This window comes from Rosa chinensis, chromosome 3 (genome assembly GCF_002994745.2).
Source record: "Rosa chinensis cultivar Old Blush chromosome 3, RchiOBHm-V2, whole genome shotgun sequence".
NCBI lineage: Eukaryota > Viridiplantae > Streptophyta > Magnoliopsida > Rosales > Rosaceae > Rosa > Rosa chinensis.
Window position 1 is genome coordinate 24,589,543 of NC_037090.1, and position 22,399 is coordinate 24,611,941.

The window sequence follows — 22,399 nt, forward strand, 5'->3', positions numbered from 1 at the left end:
ATGAACTGTTATTTGCTACCTAAGGGTTTATGTGATGATATTCACCAACTTTGTGCTTCCTTCTTTTGGGGTGATACTGAGGAAAAGAAAAAGATACATTGGCGAAGTTAGGAGCGTTTATGTCTTACTAAACATGAAGTTGGCATGGGCTTCAAAAATATTTATGCATACAACTTGGCCATGCTAGCTAAATGAGGGTGGAGGCTGTAACTAACTCTAATTAACTTATTGCTAAGTTGTTTAAGGCTAGATATCATCCCCATTGTTCATTTTGGGAGGCTGAGCTAGGGTATTCACCTTCTTTCTCTTGGAGAAGCATTTTGCAGGGGACACTGGTGCTAAAGGCGAGAGTGCATTGGTGTATAGGAGATAGTGTTAGAATTTGTGGCTTTAATACCACTGTTGTAATTTGTTGTGGAAGCTTTAGGAGTAGTGGGTTAGGACAATGTGTTTAGGACTTTAGTTGGGAGCAAGGGTTTGGGAGAAGGAGTTAAAACAGAGGAGGTGTTCTGTACTAAAACAGAGGAGTTTTTGATAATTGATGGTTAGTTTTTGGGCTAAATACTGGTTACTACCCTGTGGTTTAGGTCCAAAATCAATTCAGTCCGTGGACTTCTAATTTCGTCAAAAACACCCCTATACTTTCAATTTTGATCTAATAGGTCCAATTCGTTAATATTCTGCTATGGGTTCAACTTATAGTACTTATAGTTGGATTATTTGATGAAAAACTTTTTATTTGATAGATTTTGAATAGTGAGACTCACTCCTAAATTAACTATGCATGCCACCTCAACACCACATCATAAAATATAGGCCGTATACGAGTCACGTCAACAAGTTAAATGACTCAATTATCGGAAGACTAACAGATTGGACCTATTAGATCAAAATTGAAACTGCAGGGGTGTTTTTGATGAAATTAGAAGTCCAGGGACTGAATTGATTTTGGACCTAAACCACAGTGTAGTAACCAATATTTAGCCCTTCATTAATTGATGATTGTACATGGCTTGATATATATATATAGGGCTGGGCATATAAAACCGAAGTACCGAACCCGACCCGAGCCCGTACCGAAAACAACTAAAACGGGCTGGTACTGAAAATATAAAAATTACTGTTGGGCTCGTACCGTACCGTACCGAATAAACGGGACGAGCCTCGGTTCTCATTTTTAAGTCCCGTTTTGGGCCCGGCCCGTACCGATTTATATGAATCTATAATATATATTATCTTACCCTCCCACGTCCCACATCCCACGACCTACCCACTTTCTTCTTTCTTTTCTATCTTTTCTCTCTCTATCCCACATCTCTGTGGCTGTCTCTCCCTCACCCTTTTATCCTCTATTCCTCTCGATTTCTTCTCTCTCTCTCTCTCTCTCTCTCTCTCTCTCTCTCTCTCTCTCTCTCTCTCTCTCTCTCTCTCTCTCTCTCTCTTCCCCTCTTCGTCTTCACCTCTCTGTGGCTCTCTCTCCCTCACCCTTTCTTTCCTCACCCTTTATTCAACTTCTCTTTTTCAAAGACATCACCACCACACCACTGCACTCTGGCATCCTCGGCCCACCGCCATCTTCGGTCAACCTCGGTGGCACCACAATCGTCGCACCACCCACAAGGAACGCCCTCCAGACTTGTTCCCATTGATTTTAATTTTTTTTTAAGATCTGGGTTTTGTCAATTTGTGCATGTTCTACGAAAGAAATTGTATCTACAATTATGCAGGGTAATTTTAATTTTTTCTTTTCTTGAGATCTAGATTTGTAAAAATTGATATTTGAGTTGTAAAAATTGATATTTGAGTTGCTTTGTTTTTGTTTAGTTGGCTGTAATTCATGGATAGAGCCAACCTAGAGCCTTCCAGAGTTCCAGATGCTTGCTCGAGAGCATGCCCATTTTTTTCATTTAAAAAAAAAAAAAAAAGCTTAAGTGCCGAACCCGACCCGGGCCCGTACCGAACCTGTTCGGTTTCGGTACCGTCGGTACCAACTTTAGAAAATCAAAATCCCGTCCCGACCCGTACCGAAATATATTTTCAGAATCGGGCTCGGTATCACTCAGTAACCGGCCCGTCCCGGCCCGTGCCCAGCCCTACATATATATAGACCAAGTCTGCCAACTTGCTTAACCGACCTTCCCTTATGGTTAATTGATAACCACACATTAAGAGATGCTTCTAGATACATTTTGACTTTCTTAATTATATATACATCTAGAAACTTTCTTCACTAGTTAACCTGATTAGTCTAGATTAATCTAATTAGATTTGTACAAGTTCTAGATTAATCTAGATAACTAGAGAATAGAAAGTATCAATGTGCATTACTGTTTTAACAGATGGGAGGACAAGTGGATTACGGGTTGTCATGCATCCCAAGTCCAAAAACCTCCATGTGAGTTGGAGTTGGTGGACGAACTTATTGATTCTAATAATCCAGCATGGAATGCCCCTCTCGTTCTAGAGATGTTCACACTAGAGTAGCATAAAACATCTTGTGCATACCTTTAAGCCAGAGAATAATGGAAGACAAACTGTTTTGGAGTCTTGAAAAAAAAGGTTTCTACTCGGTGAAGTCGGTGTATTGGCTTACTAGACCTATTGTGCTAGGTAATGCACTTGCGTCAACTTCTACCAGAGATCCTTTCCAAATGTTGTGGAAGAAAGTTGGAAAGCACAGGTACCTGGTAAGGTCAAAATCTGTCTTTGGAGGCCTTGTCATGATCTCCTGCCTACTCGCATCAAGTTACTGTCCAAAGGCTTTTAGGGGCCAACAAACTGTGCCTTATGTACACATCGTTTTGAAGACACTGCACATGTTTTGTGTAATTAAGTGCCCCACGGCCTCTACTATTCTCTCATCACCCCCTTTTAATCTTGGAGATAGTTTGCTTCCCAACATACACTTCAAAGAATGGATGCTGAAAAGGGCCTTGCAGTTGAGGCAGGAAATGTTTGATCATTTTCTAGTGGTGTTGTGGGCCTTGTGGAAGAATAGAAATAACCAGGTTTGGAATGAAACTCATCAGTCTGCAAATGAAATCTTCCTTAGTGCTTTAGCTTAGATGGAGGAGTTTAAGCAAGCTAACCAAGTGACCAAACCAGTTGTGGAAAGAACTAAGCGCTGGTGGAAACTGGACTCTGTAGGCCGGTGGAAAATTAACACTGATGGCAGTTTTGTTCCGAACCAGACTCGAGGTGGGCTAGGTGGAGTACTCCGGGACGACTTGGGGTAGTTTCGGGCTACATCTCCAATCCCAGTAGCTAATGTCTGCTCTGGTAAACATGTGGAGCTAATGGCTATCAAAAAAGGCCTTGAAGTGCTGTAGACCTTGCAGGTTGACAACGTGGTGCTGGAGACCGATTATTTAGAAGCCACAACAGCAATTAATTATCTTAGCCCGAATCTTACTGTGTTGGGAGGTCTGGTAGATGATATCAAAACTGTTTTGGGTTTGTTTCGCAATGTGTATGTTGGCCATGCTCCAAGAACTTGTAATGGAGTAGCTCACAGGCTAGCTAGTATTCCTTTTTGGCTAGGGAAGGCTGTTTTTGGTTAGTCGAATACCTAACAACATGCAGTTTGATTCTGATCACTTTGGCTAATTGCCTCCTAATTTAAGTATTTCTGTCTTTGATTCAAAAAAATTACATATTACATGCAATATTGAACACAGATGACATCCATCCAATAGCAATGTCAGACTATTATCTTCTTTATCAGCTTCCCTTTTAATGCAACTAATAAGTATCTATGGATTTGAGCCCTGCTCTACAATATTTGATGCAATTTATACCAATTGGTCCCCATCATCCTGCATTTTGAATAAGTAAAAGAAAATAATATAAAGCCCATGTACCAAAGAAACAATATGAGTCCATCCTCTTCTAGAAATTAGTTCTTGCCCTTTAGAGCTTTGAAGAGTAGAGAAAAAATTATCATAAAACATAATAACATAATTCTTTTCCATTCATGTAGTGTATTCAATTTACAGATGTTCAAATCACAACAGGTATACAGTAAAGAAACCAAAACCAATCTTTTTCTTAGGTATACAGTTTCTGAAGCACAACCGAAATGAAAACTTTCTGAGGAGGGGAACCTCTGTTCTCTCTCCTCCTCCCTTTCGTCTTCCCTACCTTTGCTCTTCTCTACCCTTTCTTGTGGTAGTTCTCTTCTCCGGCGGTGGCAGGTTCCTTTGTTTTTCCTTTCTTTATTTCTTCTTCATGTTTATTTCTTTGTTAATTTATTTATTATCTACCCTAAACCTCATTGAAGCTTTGTTCACTTCTTCAACAAATTCCCTGATACAATTGAAGTATCCAAAAGGTGAGCACTGAGCTTCCTCTAGAATTCCACCAGGAAAGCAGTTTCCTACAACAATCTAGAATTCATAGTTTTAATAGAAAATTACACACAAGTGTCATTCTGAAACTATAATTCAACATAAGGCCACTTAAATTTTTTTGTATACATAGGGCCACTTGAGGCTACAATACAGCAGATTTTTATTTTACTGTACCAATTTTGCCCTTAGCTCCAAATCAGATCAAAATATCTGTCTCTCGAAATGAGAATCAGATTTTGCTCTCTCTCTCTCTCTCTCTCTCTCTCTCTCTCTCTCTCTCTCTCTCTCTCTCTCTCTCTCTCTCTCTCTCTCTCTCTCTCTCTCTCTCTCTCTCTGACGAGCTCGTTCGCTTCTCACCGTCGAATAACCTCTCTGATGTCAGAAGCTCTCCCTCAGTGGCAATCGACTATTACGTAGTGAAGCTCAGCGCTGGCCGGATGATGTCGACGTAGAGACAAGCTTTGTTGCAGATTTGAGCGAAACGAGACTGCATCGTTGCACCATCTCCTCATCTTTATTCCACGTTTTCTCTGATCTCGATGCCGATTCAAAACAGATCGGAGAAATCAAATCAGTCACAAGAGGGAATGGCTTCATCGACCACGGTCAGAGTCTCCTCCATCTTCCGCCTCGACCAGATTATCATCCTTGTCGTCCACAAGATCTGGTATGCGAGCGCGGGTCATGGATCTGGTAGGCAAGTTGAGGTCAAAGCAGAATCAGATCGGCTAGATATGAGAGTCAAAGGGCGAGTGAGAGAGAGAGAGAGAGAGGGGGAGGGAGAGACCTTGTATTCGTGGATGTTGAGGCGGCGGAGCTGTTGCTACTGCCATTTTCCGATGATGGAGAGAGAGCAAGAAGTGAGGTGCTTGAGTAATCCTCTCACCATTGTTCGGAGCTCTGAGAGACCTAGGCCAACAACAACCACCACTGAGATATAGAGAGAGGGAAAGACTGCATTTGCCGGAAGCAGAGACTCTGATTTAGATTTCTTCTTACGACGATGGCGGCAGCATCTCCTATAAAGGCTATGATCCTGATTATAACATGTTGTCAAATCCGGTAAGATTATGTTGTATATCTATACTTGTTAATTGCGAAATTTTGTTGTGTTTATAGTGTGTGGAATGGTGATGAGGTTTTGATTTCAGCTTGGCCTGTGAGGTTTGAAGTGTTAGTTGGTTGTTAATTGAGTTGGTTCAGTTTTACAAAGTGTGAAGTGTGAATAGGTTTTGTATATATGGCTTGTGATTTAATCTAAGAAATTATTATAATTGTATGATTGTTTTGCTCAAAATTTGCAGAATTTGAGACTTTTTTTTAATTTTAATGCCAATCTGGGACTTGTTAATCATTGTTTTGATTATTGAGTAAATTACGTATAAGTGCATCTTTGAGTGTTTTTTTAACTGTAAGGCCACCAACTAATTTTTTTTCCTCATAAGGCCACTAAATTTAAAATGGTGTTATATTTTGGATATAAAAACCAACATATTTACATAAATGCCACTAGAGCAAAAAGTCAATAACCATTCTCTCTCTCTCTCCCCTCCGGCGAGGTCTTCAATCAACTCCGGCCGACCTTTGGCCAACTTCCGACGGGTCTCCGGCCAACTTCCGGTGAACTCCGGCAACCACAAAAGCTACTGTCGCAAGCAATAAAAGCTACTCTAATGAAATTTCAGGCAACCTCCGGCGAGATCACAAAAGCTACTATCATCAATAACAAAAGCTACTGTCACTAACAAAAGCTGCTGTCACTAGCAACAAAAACTACTCTGGTGAAATTTCCGGTAACCTCATATAAGGTAACAAAAGTACTGTCACTAGCAACAAAATCTACTGTCAGCAACAAAAGCTACGCTCTTCAAAACCAAGAGCTACTATCCCTACCAATAAAAGCTACGATCACCAATACCAAAAGCTACTATCACAAGCAACAAACGCTACTGTCACCCACACTAAAAAACTACTCTCACCGGTAACAATAACACTCTCACTATCACCAAAGGTTACTCTCATCAATGCCAAAAGAAATAACCAAGCAGAACAAAAATTGCTACTAAGTAGAACAAAAGCTACTCCAAGAGACTGAGAAAACTATTCTCAGAGACTAACAAAGTTATGGAAATGTAAATAATCTAGCTAAGATAAAAATGCTACTGCAATTGAGATATAAAAACACATTCAATAATACGAAAAGTATGCAGGGTTCAAACAATGATATAACTATGTAAAAAACTACTTATATAGTTGTAAAAAACTACTTCCATAGTTGTAAAAAGCAACTACCATAGTTGTGAAAATCTATTACAATAGTTGTACAAAGCTACTGTCAATGTTGTAATGCTACTGTCATTTTTCCAATTGTGATGCTCTAAACCCATATGCATAATTTTGCCACCTTCAACATGAGACTCATTTCTACATTTATTGGTTGGCTGAATGCTCTCTTGGTCAATGGAGGCTTCAATATCCAAATTCATATGTTTTTTGAAATCTTCTTCTACAGATGCAAGGGGACAAATTCTGCAAGAACAAAGATACAACAAAATATTAGTATTTAAAATGAAAATTAAAAACAACAATGTACTGCTATGCCCCAAACGTGGCACTCTTTATCAACTAGATAATAAAAAAATAAGCAATCTAAAAAGCAACTAACATAGGTATAAAAAGCTACTATAGCACACGTACAAAGCTACTGGACCAGTAATAAAAAGCTACTGACTTAAGTACAGAAAGCAACTATAAAACATGTACAAAGTTATTGGAGTAATAATAAAAAGCTACTGACATAGGTACAAAAAACTACTATCACACGTGTACAAAGCTACTGGACTAGTAATGAAAAGCTACTGACATAGAAACTGATTGCATAAAACCAGCTGATTATACATGCTTGATATTTCAAAACACAAATGCTTCTACGGATTCTAATAAACATTGACATCTCAACATGCCTAATCTCAAGGTTATTATCTACATAATGTATAAAGTACACTTAAATTAATTAGAAAATTACACACTACATTCAAACCTTTGAGGGAGGTTTAATAATAAAGCTCAACTGCAGCTAGCTAGCAGGCACTACTCAATTGCTATATGGTTATGAGGTCCAATAGATTTATTAATATGTTCCTTGATTAATGGCATCACCATCTCTCACTTAATGCTTTGCCTTTGTTATAGGTAGATGATATGATAACCAACTCAGCTTTAGCATCATTCACCAAACTCAGCAAACTAACAAGTACTCTTGGCATGGAGATAAAGCCATTGTTAATGCTGCTGCTACTGATTGATCATGTATTTCGAGCAAAACAACCAAGTTTCATCACATAAAGAATAATCAATTTATCGTAAACCGTTGACCACCGGTTTGACCGCCGCTTGTGGCGGCGCGTGGCGTCTCCGGCCGTATTTTTGTGTTCTGTTTTCAGTTTATTCATCTACGCATCCATACGAGCGTTTTGATATATTATATGATTATTTTAGAAAAAGTTGATAAATAGTGGATTTACGTTTTGACGTTACTATTTAACGTTTTTACGTTTTATCTTCGGTTTACGATCTGTGAAGATCAGACCATCGGTTTTACTTCAAATTTTAATATGATGATCGTATGACTGTCCCGATGACTTTGTGTGGTCACGGGCGAAGATCCGACCGTTGGATCTTCGTATAATTGTGAAATAGTGATTCGGAAGGCGATTCGTGAGAATCCGACCGTCGGATTTTCATGAAATTTTGTGGAGATGTTTATAAGGACGATTCAGGAAGATCCGACCGTTGGATCTTCGTGATAATTTTGGAGGATGATCCTAAGGGCGATCCGTGAGGATCCGACAGTTGGATCATCATATAATTTCGATCCGACCGTTGGATCGTCTTTATTTTCGAATCCGACCGTTGGATCACCTTTATTTTTGAATCCGACCGTTGGATCGTCTTTATTTTAGAATCCGACCGTTGGATCGTCGTTTAAGGTTATTTCGTGTTTCGTTTACTAAGCAAAGACCATACTTGATTAGGTACTTGACGGTTTGAGTTGACGAGCGTTCGGAATATTGATATATTCGACTTTTTAGAAGACGCAGCTGGATTAGAGGTGAGTAAACCTCACGTGGTTCATATTACGAACCGAATAAATTTAATTACTTTATTTTTGTCGCAATTGTGTGAAAATATCTCAATTATGTGAAAATATTTATGGAATAAATATTTGTTTTAAGTCATATGGACTTGATCAACTACGGTCCATAGGTAAGTAAAATGATTTTATTATACAAATGAATTTCACGGTTTTTATACTTGAACTATAGTTGGTATTAGTAGTCATTCCTGAGCGGATGATTACGTATATATATATTTACGTGAAATATATATGTTGATTGACGTGTGATTGGTATGATGAAATGATTGAGAATTGATTGGATATTATTCAAGCTATTAATCTCCCATTTAATTGTTGAATAATGAAATGGTGATCATGTGGTGTGAAAGCTATTTTATATGCCCAATTGTGAATATGTGGAAATTATTTTAAGAAGTAAAGATTTGTCTTGAAATAATATGTCTCTTATGTGGGTGTACATATGCATATTTACAATCTAAAATTTATAAAGATTGTATGTTGTGAAATTGATTATGTCTGAAAAGTACAATTGTGAAGCCAGGTGATTACAACAACCCCGTGCTTAAGTGAATTACTGGTAAAACTGTTTTGGGTGTTATGATGACGTTAAGCTGTGGGCTCTAGTCCCTTCAGATAGTGCACTATTATACTCTTAGGAAGGGTGGTACTTTGAGTATACATACTTTGGAGAGTGGCCTTGGTATGCTGCGGCTTACCCATGCTTTGGTATTATGGACCCTAGCATGTGGTTTCCCGTGCTTTGGTATTATGGACCCTAGCACGTGGATTTATGATTTGATACCAGTCAACCTGGTTTTCCCGTGTTTTGGTATTATGGACCCTAACACGTGGATCTGTGATTTGTTACCAGTTAATCTGAAAATTCACTAAAAAGAGAAATGTACTTATGTGAAATTGATCAAATATCTATCCATGATATATTTTGAATATGTGAAGGTGTTAGTGAAATTTATCCAATATCTATCCATGATATATTTTGAATATGTGAAGGTGTTGGTAAAAAGAAAATCAAGCATGCATTGCTTTAATGTTATTTCACATATTAATGATGCAATATTTGTTGGTTGTGATCAAGCATGTGTTGCTCAAATGTTATTTCACATATTAATGCTTCAATATTTGTTGATTGTTTACTTGAGTTATAAGAATTGTAACATAATAAATCAACAGTTCTTTCTTGTTTACTCACGAGCTGTCAAAAGCTTACCGGGTTTTGTGTTGTTGCAATTCCCGGTACACTATTCAAATTGTGTAGCGGGTAATCTCACAGGTCAGGAGAATCAGGGCAGTGATCGTGCGGTTTAGAGTATTAGTATTAGATTTACAGCCTTTGTTTTTGTGAGGAGAATTATACTCATTTGAGCTTACAATTTGATTTGGTGAGAGTGTGCTGTAATAAGTACCTTGAGGATTTGGTTTATGTAATATTAAGAGGTGTAAGGTGTGGTTGTTTCTGAGAGAAAAAAAATTCAGAACGTTATTTGTATTGTTATTAGTCATGTTCCGGATTTGAATCTTTATTTCAAAATTCGGGGTGTGACAAACCTAATCTCAAATACTAGAGATTGCATCGTTGTGGTTATATATGAGTATCCATGTGAATTGGCTTTCATTAGACTTAGGCCTAGCAATTCAGCCCATGACCCATTAACCGCCATTAATCGCCCGCTAAAAACCCATTTATTTCCACCCAATAACTTAACGTGTTAATGGGCTGCCAACCCGTTAGTTAAGGGGCGGAAATGGGCTGCACGACGGAACCCATCAAGCCCAATTAGAAGGAAAAAAAGGTCTAATGCTCGCTTCTCTTGCAGTCACAGCTCACTCTCCCTTCTCCACTTTATCCGCCTGAACCCTCTACCCATCTCTACGCCGCCACTCTTAGCCGGCGCTGCCAAAGAGTTCTCCGACGAGCTCGGCTTCTTTCACTTCTCGCAACTCTTTCACTGTTGTCTTCCATACTCGAACATGTATGTAGTGCTTAGTGTGTCAGTGGAGCTCTGCCTTTTGTTAATTTGTTTTTAGTGTGATTTGTTCATCTGGGATTTGGTTCTACTTTTCTGGGTGCCCATTTGTTTTGATTTTGGTTATGGGTCGTGACCCTGTTGTGGTTTTTCTTGATTCTAGGTTCTATACTCTTAATGGTAGTAAAGCCTTGATTCTGGGTTTTTCGCAATTTCAACATCAGTTCCTAACATGGCTAAATCGTCTTGGCCTTCTCAACCTCAGGTACTCTCTCTCTCTTTCGCCTTGCATTGTTTACTAGAATAGAATGCCCACATTGCTTTTGGAAGCAACAACAACGTGGGTCACTGAATTGTCTTAATTGTTGAGTTTGGTTTCATGTATTATGTTACTAATGTATGGATGTTACTTACTATTTTGTATGAAAATCATGTGAATGTTTTGTTGTGTTGCAGCTAGATGAAATTAGAGGGGTAGTTTTAGAAATGTCTGGGAGAGGAAGGGAAGAAGTTCGGTGCGCGACTTCTCCTTGTTGATTTTCAAAGCAATAATGAAAAAGAGTTTCAATTGGTAATGGACATGTTGAGATTATTGCTTACAGAGAAGCTGTTAATTATGTGTTGGAGCATTCAATTCAACCTGTGATTTTGGAGACTGATTAATTGGTATTGAAACAACTATTGTGTCAAGTAGATATGCAGAATACATCTGCAATGGGAAGACTTTATGAGGACCTCATATTTGATGTGAAAGCTGTTAACCAGGTTCGAATATACTACTAGAATTTTGTTCATAGACATCGGCCCAGAACCGATGTTAAACTAATTTTCGACCGATGTCTTAGTGGGTGTAGAGAATGGTATAGATATCAGTATAAGCGCGTTTTTAACCGATGTCCCAGACAACAAACAACATCGATTCTAAAAAACAAATCGATGTATAATCGTTATAATCATCATAATTTTGTATGTTAACTATATTTAAATCTTTATATTTTCGCATTTCATGCTTAATAAAGTATATGTCGAACAATACCTATGTTACGTCCCGAATCTAGAATTAACGATTTACTCACTATTTGGACGGTAATTGTCGAATACTTTCAATTTTTACTTTTTATCGATATTTTAGTGGCCCTAAAAGTTGACTTTTTGTTTGGGTCAAAATTTGAGAAAATGTTCTTCATGAAAGTTGTAGAGGACTTTAAACCGAGCGTGTGCATATGTGGTGCGTAAAAATAGGACTTAGTATGTGAGAGTTATGGCCAAAAATGTAGAAGTTACTGTTCATGGTAATTTATATATATATAGAAGTTACTGTTGGTAGATTTCCATTTTCGGAAAATCTACCTAGCCCCCCCGGTAACTCTCTCTTCTCCTTCCCCGACCCTTCCTCCCTTTCGGCCCGATCTTCTCCCTTCGATTTCTTCCCCCTCCGGCCGACCCAGGACGCAATCCGGCCATCCCCAAGCTCGTCTCCTTCCCCTTGTCACATCTGTGGAGGTATTTGGCGGAGATTTGGCCGGAGGAGCTCGATTTTGAGTGGGGAAAGTTACTATAGCAGTTCGCCATTATTGTCGATTTCCGGCGATTCCGGCCATCTCCGGTCACCATATTGGCGTCGAAGGCTCGGTTTTCGACGGAGATAATTTCGCCCCTAGCCTCGAATCAAGATTTGTTGTGTAGAGGCCAAATCGATAACCTAGGGTTCTTGAATTTCTGGGTTATCTTCGTCGGCTGAATTCAACCATTTCCAGGTAAAATTGGGATGTGTTGTAGTTGAGAAAATTAATCAGTGGGTTGAGTTGTAGCTATACATGGAATTTGGTAGCCGGTGGTGGAGGTTGGTACCGGCGCGTGGGTGCCACGCGCCGCCACTGTTGGTGGCTCGTGAGACAGTATTTGGCCGGACTTTAACTTCTGTTGTTGAGATAATTAATCAATTATACATCTAGTTTCATAATTGCAGCTTTGAGATAGAATTGGAGATGGAATGAATATGGATTTTGATGTTGTTTAATGGTGGAATTGTTAATTGAATTGCGAGGAATCCATCCATCGGATTTCCTTGATTCGGCCCTAAAGCCCATACCTTAAGGGAATAGCATTAGTGAAAAAGATTGGGAGGTTTTGGACAAATAAAGATAATGTTAGGGTTTGGTTTTATTTATCATAAATTAGTTTTCCATCCAATAATTATGGGTTTACGAACGTTATATTGTACAGGACGTGAGGAGGATTCCCTCGAGGAGGGTTCGGATCGACGGCAGGCTTAGCCGTACACTATGAGTGGACTTTTGTTTTCGAATAAGTGATGCATGCATTTATTTATTAAAGCATGTTCTATTTGATTAACATATTATTTTCCGAGCATATAAATTTGATTGCGAATTATCTCGTGGATTTGCTTCCAATGATGATTTTTGTGAAGTATTTATGATTTATACCGGTTGTGAATTTTGGTTATTAAGTTGTTATGCTCGGATTCGAATTTATAATTGATGTTGATTTTCGACGAATTGTTCTCAATGTGGTTTTCGGATTTATATTATTTATATTATATTTCTATTCATCAATTTGAGATTTTATTTTTGAAATGAGTTTTGTTGGAGTAATTCTTCATATTTATTTATCGACTTTTGATTTTGGCATTGGGAATGCCTTACTGATAATCTATTTATTCTTTTAGCGTGTGGGACACGCTGTTGATTTATACGACTTTTTACGAGAATTTCCGGGTACGGTTGGGAATTGTACCCGTGTTTTCTTTATTCGTGGGACATGGGGAAGCCTTATAGATTTATTGGATTTGAATAGTTTTTACCCACCATACCTGGGTCGCTATATTTTATTGCTAGCTAGCCTATTAGTACTCCTCCCTGCTTACTATGTGTTTGTGGGTGAGTAAGAGCAGAGCATGGGATGCTCCAGAGTGTGGGATGCTCTGACCCGAGTCTGAGAGGCTCCCTTCTTTCGTATGGTGAAATCTCTTCCCCATATTTTATTGTTACTTGACTAGCGGGGCTAGTCCGATTTCTTTTGACCAGCGGGGCTGGTATGTTTTTCACGAGTTTTGAATTTAAAGAAATACGTTTTATAACGTTGCATGCATCGAGATTTTATAATGTAAATTTGTGGGAAAGTATAAACTTTTCTTCCTTTATACTTATTTATTTTGTCCACTCACGCTAACGTTTTTATGTACTTTTCCCCTGGGCCCTTTGGTTTCGATTGCCCAGATCGCAGCGTTGCTGACCGGCTTAGGAGTGGAGGCTAGCACCACCTTTGCCATCTATCCTCAGTAGGTTATTTGTTAACCTACTTTATGTATTATATTTTGAGTGTGTTCTTTAGATTGCTCTGATTACTTTAAAAAGGGTGGATTTATACATTTGTATAATTATGAGTGTTTGGGAGTTGTATAATATTGGAGAAAGTTGAAAGATTTGATTTTGCAGGGTTGTAATTTATATAAATTAGAAGCGTTTTCAGCAGGTTTAGGGTTGTCCACTTTTAGGGGAAGTTCTGTCGAATTTTCCCGAAAAGTGGGCCCCGCAGGTCCATCTTGGAGTTAGGAGGGTAATTCCGGGGTGGGTCCTGACAACCTATGTGAACATTTGCATCGAATTCTATTTCAGAAGTGATGTCTCGAACCCTTCTAGACATCGCTTGTTGTTTCTAAAACCGACGTGTTGTTTCATTGTAGACATTGCTTTTGTTTTATAAAACCGATGTTCTCTGTTTAATGATACATCAGTTTACTTTATGGTAGGTGATTTGTGTGTTGGCAATAGATTACGTTTGGTGTTTAGAAATCGATGGGCGCTAGTTTTGGGTACATCGGTTCTGTGGACACAATTCGATATATTGATAATCATAAGACATCGATTTTCATTTTGATACTGGTTTCTAATCTCTCAACTGACATCATTTTTCTTGGCATTACTGTTTTGTTATGCTTTTATATAATTCACTTCATACTGACAAGCATAATGTGCAAATGAAAAAGAAATGCATTTCCCATCATCCAAAAATCGAGGCTTTCCATTAATTTTCTTTTCAAGTTCATGATTCAACATAATTCACAAAATAAAACCCCAAAACCGACAAAGGCTAGCCTAGACATTTGATCCAGCTTTAGAATTCTTATCTGTAGCCACTTTAGTAAACCCTATTGGAAATATTTCAATGTCTGGAGCTACAACACAGTATTCAGAATGATCAGTCTCAATAACCTTGAACTCGACACTCCTCATTCCAACTCTCACAATGAAGAGATCACCCTTCCTTACTAGGCGGTAGGCCTCCAGGAAATAACCTGCAACATATTAATGGTAGGTAAATATACGAGCCATTGAGGATTAAACCAGCATTAAGCTACAACATAGATGTAATAAAAATTCAAAACTCATTGTTGGTCTGTAGGAAGTTCCCAAGAGTAGCCCACCAACTATTGCTAATACATCTAATTCAAATGCACCGACAGCAGCAGTCAATCCATACAAAAGGAAAAAAAACCAAAAAAAGAATCCAATCTTGACTTAACAGAACTGCAATAACCAACAAAACACATACCTCTTTTGCTCCCAAAGCTTGTCTCCTAAACTCGATCACAATCTCGGCACACACCTCTTCCAAAACAAACCCAAGCCCACCTCCCAGAGATATCCAAAATCTTCCTGAAAACTCCCGCCCAATCCCTTTTTCTTTCCTAGAAAACTCCCGAGGCCTTCTTCAATCTATCACGAAACCACCAAATCAATCTACTCTCTGAATTTGAGGCTTCTCCATCTGCAACAGTTCCTTCGAGTTTTGGCCTGGTACTATATCAATATAGAACCATCAAGACAAGTTTAAGTAGGAGATCATACAAGAAACTTATAAAAGTATATATGAATTGCACTTTATAAAGTATCATGTTTGGAATACCTCACTATTAAAGCAAGTATCATATAGCTCATCTCTTGTGTGAACCAATTACTCTTCCAACAGCTGCATGCTAACAACGCATCAAATTTAACAGAGTCTCACCCAACTAATACACAGAACTATCAGCAACAGAAAAGGCATACAACCTTCTAACTCAGTTTTTCATATATACATATTAACAATTGATGTACCTTGACAAAAAAACTGTCAGTTTTCTGTATTATATTTGCTTTTCTGTATTATATTTGCTTTATGTATTGCAGAAGGTACTCACAAGGAATCAAATAATCAAATTGTGAATAGTAAAATGCTTAAAAACAAAAATACCCAATCAGGGAAAAAATAATCTAATATCCAATAAGAATCTAAATTAAAAACCCTAGATTCAAGTTCATTGAGTGCGAGTGAGTGTATATAACTAATTATACACAGATGCATACATAAACATACAATCATACACAATGCCGATGCAAAATAAACCAGTCATAAATGGAAATTGAAGAGCAGAAAGTGAATAAGGATCAAAGAGGGACCTATTTGACAGACTCGATGATCTCAGGGCTGATAGCATCGCCAGGGAAGAGGGTGGCAGTGATCGGAGTGGAAGTAGATGAGAAAACCCTAGCTGCCGGCGACGAGGATGAGACTAAGGTAGGGCAAGGCTTCGCAGAAGCTCTGTGTGTGTGTGTGTGTGTGTGTGTGTGTACAAGTGAATCAAAGGAAGCCAACCAAAGTGAATCAACCTGCAAGTGCGGTGATAACTTTGACAATTCATCATTATTGATTAGCTTTAAGAATTAAACCAGCATTAAGCTACAACACAGATGTAATAAAAATTCAAAACTCAAAAGCAAGAGTGACTTTCTAACAGTTATGCCAAGTAGATTCTACAAATGACCTCTCCAGGTACGAGGAAGTAGCAACCTCCTGCCAGTAAGAACAACTTATGTTTATATGCCGTCAATCAGGCATAACTTTGGAAATCAAGGTTTCTTAAATAACCTGAGGAAAATCTACACCTAAGTAGCAATTCCAGAAGGGAGTCTGTGTGAAATTAGGGCTGGCTGAAAATGCCGAACTTACCGAAACCAGCCGCAAACCGGCCGAACCGCCGCCGTCGGCGCCGACAAAACTGGTAGCCGAATGACCGGTTCGGTTCTGCCGAACCGTATATACCTACTCGGCTCGGTAACGGTATGGCTAAATGTATATATACGGTATTACCGAACCAGCCGTATATATCTAATTTTATTATTTTTTATTTAATTTTTAATACAAGGTATGTTTTGAACCGTTGATTTATAGCATCTGTAAACAAGAGCCGTTGGATGTTAGTTTCGATTGAGATAACCCTAGGGGGTCAGTTAGGGTAGACTCATTTCAGTCATTCACTCATTTGTGCCCGCAGCCTCTCTCCCTCGATTGTTCCTCTCTCTTCCTCTCTCTTCCTCTCAGAACCCTCTGTTCCTCTCTCCCTCGACTGTTCCTCTCTCTTCCTTTCAGAACCCTCCCTCGACGCAAGATGCAAACCTCACCACGATCTAACCCCAATATCATTTGATTTTCGAAATCCCCAAATCCTTCGACCCAACCCTAGGCGTATACGGTGTTGAAGTGGTGGTATACGGTGTTGAAGTGGTGGTTCAGAGCACAACAAATTAGGTAAAATCTATATCCTTTTAGTCTTGAACTGTTGTTACTCATTTTAGTCTAATTTCTATGAAAAAAATTGTAGTCTGTTGTTGTTATTTTTAATTGATTGTTTGCAATTGATGAATTGATCGTGGTTATCTAATATATATGTTAATATGTGTTTTGGTAGGAAAGTCCGAAGCTTCAACATATTGAGTTATTGACAGAGAGTGATCAAGGTATTTGATTAGGTAACTAAACGTCTAAACTTGTGTGTGCTTCGATGGGTTTTGAACTTTTGATTCTTTCATGCATGCACTATCTGCTCCAGATCTGTTAGGTTTTGGTCGTTTGATTGATTGATTGATTCTTTGAACTGTTTTGCATTTTTGATTGATTGATTGGTTGGTTGCAATGTGTAGCTTGATTGTAATTGATTATTGATAAACAAAAGTTACAAAACATATTTTGAGGCAGCATTACATGATTGCAAATGCATCTCTTACATAAAACATATGAAAACTAAAACTTTATTTTTTCGTTGTAGACCATGGCTTCTACAAGTAGGTCAGGAAGTCGTTGTTGTTCATCCCCGTCCATAACATCCAACATGGTTAGTGAAAGTGCTCAACCAACAATGGTTTCCCCAAATACTAACCTAAACCCTATACCAGTATTAGAAAACATTACCCCGGACTCAGTTCCTGTTCCAACCCCAAATACTACACCAAATTTAGATCCTACCTCAGTGGAAGACACTGCGGGGCTGGGGAAAAGGAAAACACAAGAAAAGACCACAAAGGGTAGGAAAAAGAGTCAAGTCTGGGATTGTTTCACTAGGCCTTTGCTCCCTGATGGCAAGGCTGACCCAGATAATGCCCAATGCAACTATTGTAAGGCAATAGTTCCTGCATCTAGTTCCAAAAATGGAACCAGTTCTTGCTGGTCCCATGCTAGAAACTGCAAGGTTAATCCTCTTTTTGAGAAACCAATCGACAAAGGGCAGACTATCTTATGTAGGGATAATATAACTGGGGCTCCACAATATCACAGATTCAATCAGGGTAGGATAGATCAGAAGTTGTACAAAATGATCATAAGGGATGAACTTCCCTTTAGGCATGTAGAGGGTTTTGGGTTTAGGGAATTTATGGAAGAAGCTCAGCCACAATGGATTCAACCAAGTAGGAAGTTAGTGGCCAAGGGAGTGTGGGAATTGTACAAATCTGAAAAGACCAAGATGATGTCGATCTTTGCACACCATGCAAAAAGAGTTAGTGTAACCACTGACACTTGGACATCAATTCAAAACATTAACTACATGGTGGTCACTGCCCATTTCTTGGACAGTGATTGGAAGTTGCACAAAAGAATTATTAACTTTTGTTCAATTACCAGTCACAAAGGGGAAGATATAGGGAGGATTCTGGAGCAGTGTTTGAGGGAATGGGATATCAATAGGGTGTTCACTATCACAGTGGACAATGCTAGTGCAAATGACCTAGCAGTTGTATACATGAAAAAAAGGCTCCGAAACATGAACACTTTGAGCTTTGATGGGGACTTTTTGCACCTGCGATGTGCATGTCACATCATAAATTTGATTGTCAAGGATGGAATCAAAGAATTAGAGAATGGAATTGATGCAATTTGGCATTGTGTCAAGTTTATTAGGTCAAGTTCAAGTCGACTAGACAAGTTTAGGGAGTTTTCTGTCCTTGAGCACTTGAATAAGAATGCTAACGTTCCCCTAGATGTGATTACTAGGTGGAACAGCACTTATTTAATGCTTGAGGCAGCATTAAAATATGAGAAAGTGTTTGATAGGATGGGTGATGAAAATCAGCAGTTTAGGCATTATTTTGAGGAGAAAGATAGTAAAGGTAGGAAGAGGGTTGGCCCTCCTGTAGAGGAAGATTGGAGAAATGCTAAAGCATTTGTGCATTTTCTAAAAAAATTTTACGAGTCAACACTCAAATTGAGTGCTTGGAAATCAGTGACTGCAAACTTGCAGTTCAGTGAGATGATTGGCCTTCAAACAGAGATTGATAAGAAGGCAAAAGATGACTCTGATTTGGTTCTGCAGAGGGTGGCAGTGGGAATGAAAGTAAAATTCAATAAATATTGGGGCAACTTTGAAACCATGAATCCAATCATGGTAATTGCAAATGTCTTAGACCCTCGTTGGAAACTTCAATATCAAAAAAAAGCTTTTGCAAGGGTGGGAGTTAGACCTGCGAAGATTGAAATGATAACTAGGGACTTGAAGAACATTCTGTTGAGAATGTATGATGAATATAAGGGCTGTGAGGGAGGTATAACCCAATCTGTTCAATCAGATGGTGTTGCAGGAATGGAAGGGGTTGAATTTGATGATTTAGAAGATGGACAAGCTGAGATACTTGCTGATCTCATGCAAGAAAGGCTTGAAAATGAACATGAAATGATATCCAACGAGGTTGACAAGTACCTCGCAGATAGATATGTCAATCCTTTAGTCAAGGGCTTTGATGTTTCACAATCGTGGAGGGTGAATGCAGCTGCATATCCTATTCTTTCCAAGCTTGCGCAAGACATTTTTGCAATTCCTTGCTCTACTGTGGCAAGTGAGAATGCTTTTAGTTTGGGAAAAAGAGTAGTTGATCCCTTTAGGAGTTCACTAACTCCTCAAATGGTTGAGGCACTAGTCTGCACTAGTGATTGGTTGAGGGCTGAGCAACCTAATTTCTATTCAGAACCAACAAAGGATGAGCTTACCTTGTATAGTGATCTAGAAGAACTGCAAAAAGGTTATAATCTAGTAACATTAACTTGCATGTTTTTATTTTTCATCAACTTATGATTTCGCATTATTGACTTGGCTATTTTTATTTTTGTGGTTTACTTTGCAGAAACTGCTAGCCTAAATTTGGGAGGTGCGAACTCTTCTACAACAACTGCTGCTTGAAGATTTGGATGCTGCAAAGTGCAAAGTGCAAAGTGCAAGCATTAGTCCGAAGGGATTGGAGTTCAAAGATATATTGCTGTTTTTTTGTTAAGTGATTGGAATCATCAAACCATCTGTAGATTTTTGTTTATTTCAGATTTCTAGTTCCTATTTGCAGTTATGTAATATTTAAGTAGTTTTAGACTCAGAAATCAGTTGCATATGTTTTGTGAAATCAGTTTGCATATGGAATAGACTTGATGAAGATGTATTATTCAGAAAATTGCAGAAAGAGTTGAGTATTCAGCTAAGAATGAATAATTGGGCTGAAAAAATACCAATAAATAGTAGGCCCATTCATCCAATTCGGTTGGGCCTTAACCGAAATTATACCGACCGGGAAAGTCGGTAACCGACAGTTTCGGTACCAATTTTTTTGGTACGGTATTGGTACTGCATTTGAGCAAACCGACATGTTCTGGTCGGTAGTCGGCTCAGTCCCAAAAACCCGGTAACCGTACCAGGGCCAGCCCTATGTGAAATTAAACAATATCACTAAATACACACACACACACACAAATATATAAGAAAACCTTTACTTGATGAAGCTCATATATTTCCAGGAATAGCTGCTTTGAAAGCTGTTCTAATGATTGCACCTCTGCTTCCATGTTTTTGATATCTTCACACACACACACACACACACACACACACATATATATATATATATATATATATATATATAGAGAGAGAGAGAGAGAGAGAGAGAGAGAGAGAGAGAGAGAGAAAGTATCAGGGAGATAAACTGAATAAAACAACAATGGAAATTCATTATACTGAATAGCTGAAAAACTTATTGTTCAGTTATGCATGCATTTCTTGCTGATCAATAACAAATTTGAAAAGAATTTAAATGAAATTGAGCTCTTGTTTTCCATTTCAGTTTTCCTGTGTGTTATGAAGAGTTATCTTATGATGACCATAAAGCAATCATGAAGACCATAAGTTTATGTAACCAATAGTATATTGAAGTTCATGATAACCATAACAGCATCTAATCTGATCGATCTATAAGTTTGTTCAACTGGTTCAACTATAAGTCACTCCATGCATAAGGTCATATCTATTCTTACCTGCAAGAACTTGATCATGTATTTTCTTGGTGTTTATACATCATTGTACATGTGTTGAGGTTCAGGACATCACATAATTGCCTTCTGCATAATTCCCCACACACTGCATTTCCACTTCAAGGGAATATCTTGTGTTTCTTTCCACTGTCATATATATATATATATATATATATATATATATATATATTGTGCGGCATGGCCTTCTTTATACCTACACCAAAATTGTTAGGAGTATGGAAAAGCATAATAAAGGTAGATACACGAGGGGAGAGAGAGAGAGAGAGAGAGAGAGAGAGAGAGAGAGAGAGAGAGATCAGTTTTAGCATGATGATAATGAGAACACAAATTTTTCAAGAAAAAATTTCTTACCTCCCACAACCAACAAAGCCACACAGAGAATACACATCAAGAGATTCTCAGAAGTTTGACAAATGAAACAGTGGGACTTTTCAGGCTACTGCTGAAAATAAAGACATAACTAACATAAGATATGGTAGTCAATTAAGCTACTACTTACGAAGCATCTACCGTGTTTTGACAACTCAATAAACTTGACCGAGCTAAATGCAACTACATTTTAGTAATAAAAACTACAGCCAAACTACTGACTGCAGCTGAATAATCTTGTGTCCTAATATGTAGTAATGTAGGTATCCCACCTCTTGAGCATCCAGAACTTAAGTATTTACACTAAAATTACTTCTGCGAATTTGTAGATCTGCATCTTTTACTAATTATGACTAACATCAATATTCTGTATACTTTAATGAAGAGTAAAGAAATTAAAAAGAAGGACTAAATTGAGACCAGAAACCTATTATCACAAAAAGATTTCAGAACCCATTACCCAATTGTAACTTGTAAGTATCAAAAAAAAAAAAAAAAGGTTTCTGGATTTAATCTTTGTTACTTTAACAAAGGTTCGATAAGAAACTGTAACTAGTTATGAGCAGAGTTCACTTACCAGTCACAGCATACATAGAGAACGAACTTGGCAAGAAACCTGGCAATAGAAAGAATCATTATTTCATTGAACAACTACCTCAAGACAAGCAAGTGTAATAACACTCGGAAAAAACAAAAACAAAAAGCTGGGCAAGAAGAAAAAGAGCCACGTACTTGTACTAGCAAAGAAACAACCGCTGGTTAAGCATAGCATGGCAAGTATATGAGGCAAGACATTTTCCATACTTTCTTGACAAAGCATAAACCAGAATGGTTTCAGTAATAATAGAGATGAGACCAAGAAAGATCCTAACAGCATAAAATACCCTTACCTGTAATCAACAATAATTTGGCTCAGAACA

The 22,399-nt window shown here is 38.2% G+C and overlaps 1 protein-coding gene and 1 long non-coding RNA gene across 2 annotated transcripts; both read right to left on the reverse strand.

Moving 5' to 3' along the window:
- Positions 1 to 15,095: 15,095 nt before the first annotated feature.
- LOC112191832 (V-type proton ATPase subunit H-like) lies at positions 15,096 to 17,645 on the reverse strand. Its single transcript, XM_040517011.1, has 4 exons — positions 17,583 to 17,645; positions 15,948 to 16,189; positions 15,402 to 15,464; positions 15,096 to 15,295 (listed from the first exon to the last, which is right to left on the reverse strand). Exons 1-4 carry the CDS (start codon positions 17,643 to 17,645, stop codon positions 15,184 to 15,186), a joined length of 480 nt encoding a protein of 159 aa, XP_040372945.1. The 3' UTR covers positions 15,096 to 15,183.
- Positions 17,646 to 21,095: 3,450 nt separating this feature from the next.
- LOC121052153 lies at positions 21,096 to 22,360 on the reverse strand. Its single transcript, XR_005808199.1, has 3 exons — positions 22,212 to 22,360; positions 22,057 to 22,095; positions 21,096 to 21,303 (listed from the first exon to the last, which is right to left on the reverse strand). It is a non-coding gene; the product is annotated as an uncharacterized LOC121052153 (long non-coding RNA).
- Between the last annotated feature and the right edge of the window lie 39 nt (positions 22,361 to 22,399).